The sequence below is a fragment of the Chaetura pelagica genome, unplaced genomic scaffold (assembly GCF_000747805.2).
Source record: "Chaetura pelagica isolate M959 unplaced genomic scaffold, ChaPel_1.0 scaffold307, whole genome shotgun sequence".
Lineage (NCBI taxonomy): Eukaryota > Metazoa > Chordata > Aves > Apodiformes > Apodidae > Chaetura > Chaetura pelagica.
Genome location: NW_009953940.1, coordinates 253,428 through 262,383, shown reverse-complemented (window position 1 = coordinate 262,383; position 8,956 = coordinate 253,428). Strand labels below are relative to the sequence as shown.

The 8,956-nt window shown below is 44.1% G+C and overlaps 2 protein-coding genes across 2 annotated transcripts in view; one reads left to right on the top strand and one right to left on the bottom strand.

Annotated features, from left to right (window-relative positions):
• The window catches only part of LOC104392362 (p53 apoptosis effector related to PMP-22-like), a 1,492-nt gene extending 1,393 nt beyond the window's left edge, over positions 1-99 (bottom strand). The window contains exon 1 of the mRNA XM_010001755.1: positions 57-99. Coding sequence (XP_010000057.1) covers positions 57-99 — 43 coding nt within the window. The remainder of the gene's footprint in view (positions 1-56) is intronic.
• A 406-nt stretch (positions 100-505) lies between these two features.
• The window catches only part of KIAA1244 (KIAA1244 ortholog), a 115,515-nt gene continuing 107,064 nt past the window's right edge, over positions 506-8,956 (top strand). The window contains exon 1 of the mRNA XM_010001754.1: positions 506-587. Coding sequence (XP_010000056.1) covers positions 506-587 — 82 coding nt within the window. The remainder of the gene's footprint in view (positions 588-8,956) is intronic.

The following is an 8,956-nucleotide window of genomic DNA, read 5'->3' as shown; positions in this document are numbered from 1 at the left end:
TGCACAGTAATGGAGACAATGCCTCCAAACTCTGAATCTGTAAGAGACCCACACACCTCTGAGTGGACAGGGCACACAACCACTGAGAATGTACTTCATTGTTACCGTTCCTGTTTGACATGCAAGTTTACAAAGCTACTTCCATGCTTAGGGAAGTATGAGAGCAAACAAAAAGGTACCACCACAGGAGAAAACTGCTGGGAAATACCAGTGCTGTCAGCATACAGCTTCTTGCCTGTTTATGATAAGAATAATTCACAGGGAACAAAATTAGTATGACCAAAAAAACCCCCACAAAAACTTGGAGCAGCTTAAGTGAGAGGTGACAAAGAGAAAGCTCTTAAAGATAACTATCTGTTCACAGCTGAAAAAATTAGAAACAGCTAAAATGTAGCAAGTGGAGAAGAAACTGCAGAATGTGAGGTCAAGTGGAATCATTAATTTGATGGAACAGGGTGGTGCAGATTCTTAGGATCAAGCAACCGGAGGCTGGAGAGGCTCAGGCATGAAGCAAGTGGCCTTGTGCCAGCAGAGCAGCACCAACACTCAGAACTCACCCATCACAGTCTGGGGCCAAGGCAACAAAGGTAAGAAAACCTCCCAGAAAAACAGGTGGCAATCCCCTGCAGGCCCCCTTCCACAGTAACACAGGTATCTGCAAAGGCCCTTATTACAGCCTGACCCTGTCTTCTTCAGAAACCAAGCAGGAGTTCAGGTGAGCCCAATGCAAACCACAACAAGCAAAGGTGTTCCTGCCCTGGAGGTATCCTGCCCACATGGGCTAAACCATACTGGCTAGTGCTTTGTTTTCCAGTCAGCTGTCATCACAGCTAACTTCCCACATCTGTGTAACATGGGTTTCTACTTTCACACATTCAGACAGAGGTAGGGCCAGATCCTGAGCTCCCTCTGACATAGGAATAAAGAGAGCAGCAAGATCTAGGTCAGAACATTTTCGAAAAAATCTCTTTTTCATCAGAGCTGCCTGTTCTAACCCAGTTGAAGCAACTCTAGAGAAACCCTGCTTTCAATGTAGCCTCCATTCTTTCTGTGCAAAAACTAAGAGGAAAAAGACAGTAAGACAAAGAACGTTTTCCTAAGGAGTTAAAATCCTCCACTTTAACTCACCTACTCTACTAGTTGCATAAATGGGGAAAACCCAGTAATTTGAGACAGAAAATGTAATGAAACTATCCCAGATGCCCTAACAACATACATCAATTTACTCTCTGAAAGCAAAGCATTGTTTTACAGCTGTTTTCATTAGATCAGTCTGAACTGGTTTCTTTCCCCCGTTACAATAGCAAAAGTGAAACACAGCAGACAAGCAGATTGCAGCCCAAAACCCCCAGAAACCACTACTGTCACCTGAAGAGAGTCATGTTGGCATAGAAAGGGTAAGGAAAAGGGTTTTCTTTCCCATCTCCCTCGTCGGAGCTACTCAAGAAAGCAAAAACTTTTCAAATGTTCTGCTTCAGCCAGTTTTGCATGTTTCATACCCCTTCTCTAAGAGAGTGCTGCAGGGTGAGGAGGGAGGGACGACACCTAATGAATGTCTGGAGATTAAAGCTACAGTGGTTTGATAAAATCTTTTCATACAAAATATTCTCTGACGTACCTAAGGCAGGTACTGGTTATTGTCTCCAGAGTAGGATTTATTTAGGGATAACTAATTTAAAGGTATATTTAACCATTACACACAGCCAGCCCAGGAAACGTGATTCAGACTAAACGACCTAGGAACACTATTTATTGGTATTTCCCCTACTAAGGAAAAAAGCACAGCAAGAAGGAACATTTAGTTATCAAAGCACATTCCCTTTCAGATGCATTACAGATGCCAGCACACTGTAAGAAGCTAAGTCTGGCATCTGCTTGCTAAAATTTAGGTTGCAAACACAAAACACAAATTAGTGTTAGGCACCTGGAGGTTTGGTGCAACACTAACATGACTGGAAGAGATAAGGGTCTGAAGCTCCCATTGCTCTCTGATATTTTCATATCCTCTGTGCTTACAAGTGTAACAAGCTTTTGGATACAGGTCAGCCCTGGCTCTGCTCACAGTGATTTATTTTCTTGTCTCTGGCGATATGAAAATGACAACACATATAGCTGTAGGAGATGTTTTTGTCAGGAAGATTAATACCAAGCCCAGCTTTGTTTGAGGTTTTCAGAAATAGGGCAGTAGTAGATACCACCATTATGTAATTCAGTGGGTTTTGTGCTCACATGTGACAGAGCTTGGTGCTGGTGACACCACACCTTCCTCTTCTTCTCCTGCTGGATTATATTCTCCAGCAACAGTGGGCTCCAGTATCAGTGGGCTGATACTGGTAAGACCTGATATGACTGAGTCACAGTGCTGGTCACAGCACTGGATATGTCTGCTGTGGGCCAGACTAGACACAGCCATGGAATGACCACCGTGCTACATGAGAACCGGTGGGAGTCACAGAAGAGCAGCAAAAAGCTCTGTACTTGAATATATACAGAATATAAGAAAAACCTCAACAATTTACTGTAAGTCCTTTAAGTGAATGACAGAAGAGGGTGGGGTGGAAGGCAGCGCCCTTACTGAGCCATAGGGTGCAGCCCTGGCATGCTCCTTTCCCCCACAAACTGTTGCTACCCCCACCAACAGGGAGAGCTTTCAGTGGAGGGGCTGCTGCAGGGCTCTGACTGAAACTGATACTTCTTCATGAGGGATTCCCCTCATCCCCAGACCTATCAAGTCAGGCTTTCCCAGCTCCTTCTCCTCCCAGATGCTCCCGAAAGCTGCCTGACCCCCAAAGGCACTCAGCTCTGTCTGGTCTGCAAGATCCTGCACCTCCAGCTCCTGGCTGCCTGGAGGGGAGAGGTGCAGATTTCCACTCCTTCTGCTGCCTTAAGAGCTGGAGATACCTGCTCATGCTCAGAGACAGACAGATCAGCCCAAGTTTCTAGCTGGTTTGTGCTCAGAAGTACCTTGTAATCATGAGACATTTAGCCAGAATATAAATTTTCCATAAAAATAGAAAATTCTCAGGTCCCTTCATTTGGCAGGGTATTTCTTGCTCCAAATAAGCAAAACCGGATGTTTGTTTATTAAATCAAACAACACCTCAGTAATTTGGGGCTGCATAAACTGTTCTGCTTCAGCCAGTTTTGCATGTTTCATACCCCTTCTCTAAGAGAGTGCTGCAGGGTGAGGAGGGAGGGACGACACCTAATGAATGTCTGGAGATTAAAGCTACAGTGGTTTGATAAAATCTTTTCATACAAAATATTCTCTGACGTACCTAAGGCAGGTACTGGTTATTGTCTCCAGAGTAGGATTTATTTAGGGATAACTAATTTAAAGGTATATTTAACCATTACACACAGCCAGCCCAGGAAACGTGATTCAGACTAAACGACCTAGGAACACTATTTATTGGTATTTCCCCTACTAAGGAAAAAAGCACAGCAAGAAGGAACATTTAGTTATCAAAGCACATTCCCTTTCAGATGCATTACAGATGCCAGCACACTGTAAGAAGCTAAGTCTGGCATCTGCTTGCTAAAATTTAGGTTGCAAACACAAAACACAAATTAGTGTTAGGCACCTGGAGGTTTGGTGCAACACTAACATGACTGGAAGAGATAAGGGTCTGAAGCTCCCATTGCTCTCTGATATTTTCATATCCTCTGTGCTTACAAGTGTAACAAGCTTTTGGATACAGGTCAGCCCTGGCTCTGCTCACAGTGATTTATTTTCTTGTCTCTGGCGATATGAAAATGACAACACATATAGCTGTAGGAGATGTTTTTGTCAGGAAGATTAATACCAAGCCCAGCTTTGTTTGAGGTTTTCAGAAATAGGGCAGTAGTAGATACCACCATTATGTAATTCAGTGGGTTTTGTGCTCACATGTGACAGAGCTTGGTGCTGGTGACACCACACCTTCCTCTTCTTCTCCTGCTGGATTATATTCTCCAGCAACAGTGGGCTCCAGTATCAGTGGGCTGATACTGGTAAGACCTGATATGACTGAGTCACAGTGCTGGTCACAGCACTGGATATGTCTGCTGTGGGCCAGACTAGACACAGCCATGGAATGACCACCGTGCTACATGAGAACCGGTGGGAGTCACAGAAGAGCAGCAAAAAGCTCTGTACTTGAATATATACAGAATATAAGAAAAACCTCAACAATTTACTGTAAGTCCTTTAAGTGAATGACAGAAGAGGGTGGGGTGGAAGGCAGCGCCCTTACTGAGCCATAGGGTGCAGCCCTGGCATGCTCCTTTCCCCCACAAACTGTTGCTACCCCCACCAACAGGGAGAGCTTTCAGTGGAGGGGCTGCTGCAGGGCTCTGACTGAAACTGATACTTCTTCATGAGGGATTCCCCTCATCCCCAGACCTATCAAGTCAGGCTTTCCCAGCTTCTTCTCCTCCCAGATGCTCCCGAAAGCTGCCTGACCCCCAAAGGCACTCAGCTCTGTCTGGTCTGCAAGATCCTGCACCTCCAGCTCCTGGCTGCCCGGTGCAGATTTCCACTCCTTCTGCTGCCTTAAGAGCTGGAGATACCTGCTCATGCTCAGAGACAGACAGATCAGCCCAAGTTTCTAGCTGGTTTGTGCTCAGAAGTACCTTGTAATCATGAGACATTTAGCCAGAATATAAATTTTCCATAAAAATAGAAAATTCTCAGGTCCCTTCATTTGAGGTGCAGATTTCCACTCCTTCTGCTGCCTTAAGAGCTGGAGATACCTGCTCATGCTCAGAGACAGACAGATCAGCCCAAGTTTCTAGCTGGTTTGTGCTCAGAAGTACCTTGTAATCATGAGACATTTAGCCAGAATATAAATTTTCCATAAAAATAGAAAATTCTCAGGTCCCTTCATTTGGCAGGGTATTTCTTGCTCCAAATAAGCAAAACCGGATGTTTGTTTATTAAATCAAACAACACCTCAGTATTTTGGGGCTGCATAAACAGGAGAGCAGAAGAATAGGAGAGCTGAACATCTGGAGGTAGTGGCGTTCCCCAGGTTAGCTTTGCCTCAAAGCAGAGTCAAGTTCTTTGCATCTAATCAGCAGGGAAGTATTTATCAATTATGTGGTGTTGAAAGAACATTAAACTCCAACTGTTTGGGGGCTGAAGATCTATATTATTAGAAAGGATTAAGAGCTTTATTATATAGCTTGATTAATGATTACTATGGAAAGGAAGTAAGCTACAAATGTTATCATGCAAATAACTAGGAGAGGTCAGGATTATTTAATGATGAGCATGAATACTATGATGATTTATTTTTTTTTTTCTTAAGCAGCTGAGCCTTAGCTTTAGGTGTATTTCCTGATTGTGTTTGGCCATGTCTCAGCCTCAACTGGGGGAAGATGGAAGCACTACAGGGTAGAATATTTAAATCTAGATTTCTCTTAAGAAAATAATAAAAGGCCTGGGAAAATAGTCTGTTAGGAAGATGAACTGCTACAGGATTTGAAGTAACAAGCCTTTCTCGTCTTTGTTCACTTATTTACAAAACCAGAAGCTAGTTTATTAGCTTGTGAATAACTTGAATCTTATGGAAGAAGTTTTTACCATAACATGTGTAGATGAGGTGCATTTTTACACATTATACACAGTTATAATGTTTTTCTGTATATAAACGGCAGTAGCAATTCTTGTTTGACCGTGAAACCCCACTACATAGAATGCCCAAAAATACCTGCCTTTGTTGATGAAACAATGAAGTAGTGGACTGCAAGCAAGACAGCACTGACAATATTTTCTTGCTCACATAATGTGCCAACTTCCATGGCAGCACGACTGGTAAAGGGCACGGGACAGCCCAGAATCAAAGGTTTGCTGGGAGGGCTGGTTAGGAATTAATATTGGGAATCACAGCACTGTTCTGGTTTTTGGAGTGCAGGAAAAACAATTGCTATACTATCAAACTATTAAATAGAAGTCCACTGATACAAACTGGGCTTCAGCCACTTTGCTCTGCTGTGAGCTCAGGAGAGGCTGATTATAAAATTATAAATTTCCAATATATAAATTATAAATTTCTAACTTTTCATGCCTCTGGATTGCTAGCAGTGGAAGTGTGCCTGCCCAGGGGCCAGCAAAGCCCACTGGCAGGGATGCCAGCCTTGCCTGCTTGGTGGGATCTTTTACTGAGGACTTTAAGTAGATCTTCTCTGGGTATAGACTGGAACACTAACTGCTGCACCTCTTCTGTTAGCATTTTCCGAGTGCCTGCTCTCGGGTTGACACTATAAACTAATTTAGTTTGTCTCTAAAACATCCTGGCATTGTAAAGCAGAGAGAAGCATGCCTGAAAAGAGGCAGACTGAAAAGATAAGTGTACCTGTAACATTACTCCTTTATTTACCTGGCCCCTCAGTGAAGTTGACACATGCATTCAGCTTCACCAGTAATCTGTGGTATCAAAGTCCATGCCTCTAGGGACACAGGTACAGTGGCACAGCCGCGGTGAAACATGATTCACAAAGCTTGCACTCCTACTTCTAGGTTCCACCTTTTTTTTTTTTTCTCCTTTTTTTTTTTTTTTTTTTTTCCCTTGGCACTCACCAAGGATCCAGATGAATGCTTCCCTTTTTCTAGGTCGGCTGCTAGTTGTACTTAATGAATACCAACTGGCTCTTAGGAATATAAGAAAGGGTTAACCTCCATGGGATCACCTTTACTGCATACATACACGCCTACATTTTAAAGTGACAATTCAAAGCAAGGTCGCTGGGAACAGCCGTTCCCAGGAGAACACAGCCACCCACAAGTACTGCTCCTGAACTCACAGCCTCATCGCTATAAAGACAACCACCCTCTCCCAAATAACCACATTGCAAACAATCCTTGTCATATCTGATGGCTTCCTGATAAGTTTTAAACACACAATCAACAGTTTAATCTTGCAAAGGTCCAGCCTAAGTCATCTTGAGTCATATTGCAGTGCAGCACCGCAGCCCTGCGTTGCAACATGTTGATAACACAGACGCTGCCAGCCAGGTACTCCCCAGACGCAAACCAGTACAAAGCTCTAAACAAAATCCTTCCTCTCCTTTTTACCAAATGACATCCCACTCCTTTTCCCTTTCTGCTTGCTCCCCTCTCATGTGGCATTTGCAAATGTGCATTAAGAAGCAATGCCGTTTAGGAGACATTCCTATTTGCAAATCTTTGTCTGTATCTGCCTCCTTTCCCCCCATTTAACATAAGTGACTCGCCTGCTTTTTCTCTTCCTCTTCCCAGCACACATGCCATGGCTCAATCAAGAAACTGTCTAATGGAGCTTCTGTTAATGGGAATCCACTCTGAAGTTTTCATTTCATCAGGAGAGGCACAGTATGTTAAGTGCATAGTAGTTATTGTATGCAAAACACAAGTTATGCATCTCAATTAATTAACTTTTCCTTTCCTGCAGCAGTGCTGTAAATGCCTGCTAGACATTTTTCCCTTTTAAATGCCCTCACCTATTTTGAGCCTAATTGCATTAGCATAGAGAAAAGGAAACAAAATAAATCAAACCTGAACTCCTATGTTATGTCCTGTCTCTAGATGTAAATCTGAAGTAGAAATATTTGAGTAGACAGTGGTATTGATGTAATGAAAATTAGAGAAGAGGCAAAGTAAAGTTTGTCTGAATAAGCCAAGGATTTAAATAATTTTGGTTTAAATAAGCCAAGGCGTAACTAAGCAAAGTCAAGCTGCTCTGGGGCACCTTGTTAAGTAGAAAAAACCTGCAGAAAGTTGCTTTTGCCCCACAGATCTCAGAACTGACACAAAACACATGCCCATCAGTCCTGAGGGTTTTGAGAAGCAATGTCACTACAGGAAAAAGTACATTCACCAGCTCTACTGTACTAGTACTTCTTTCCTGTGCAGTGCAAATTTCAGGAACTCCACGGCACTGGCTGCTTCTTCTCTGTCTTATGGGTGAGATGAGTATTTTTGTCACACTAGACAGATTTCTTCCACCTACAGTAAGACCTGCAGTTGTCACCTGGTTGAGAAATGAAGCCACCACTCCTGCAGTATATTCAAGATGCCATTTGTGCAGGAGTGTTGCAATGGAAAGCTTCTGGAAATCAGTTTACCATGCTCAGGAGGCAAGAGACAGGGGAACGGTTCGGGGCACCAGTCCCCGCTCTCCTGGCTGAAACACACACCCTTCCAGCTTCCCAGTCCCTGAAGTACCCTCATCCAGGATCTTACGGTGGGTCTGCTTATTTGTCCATAAATATTTTGTTTGAGGGAAAAGCAGATGTCATCAGGCCCACATGTTCTAGCAAAAAAATCCCCAAACATTCCCCCAAAACCCCAGAAACCGGGAGTTTGTGGTAAGACTATTAAGCTCACAAATGCCAGACATAAAAGCACCTCAGCAAGTTAAAAGAGAGGTGATTTAGCCACCAGTGCAATAGAGAAGTATGTTCAGGAAACAGCATTTCTTCCATCTGCAAACCCACATCAAGTAATTTTAATCTGCAGGTCGGGAAGCACCTGAATATCCAAGTTCCCTTGAGCAGGCAGGGTTAAAATAAGGTTCTCTGTCCCTCCAGATGGCTGGTGGAAGGCAGCTTTGCTGTCACTCAGATGTGGCTCTGCATAGGACACCAGTGAGACTGCTGGCGTGGAAAGGGAGAACTGGCCAGTGGGGGGCCAGGCTGCCAGGACGTCCCAGCCTGCGGATCACTGAAAGCAAACTCTAAAAAACCCAACACAAACTTCCCTGGCATCTCAGTGTCGTTCTGATAGAAAAAAAAAACTCACTCTGAAGCAGCCTGGACCTGTGTTTCTTTGCCAGTGGAAGCCCCGGAACAGCACCTGTACCGGTTCTTCCAGGGAAAGCCCATCCCAGAAGGCAGCAGCTCCACCACAGCGGTGGGGTGACCATTCCCGAGCACCAGCCTCACCCGCTGCTTGCCAGCCACCCGCTCGCTGCAACCGGTGGCAGAGCGGGGGTGC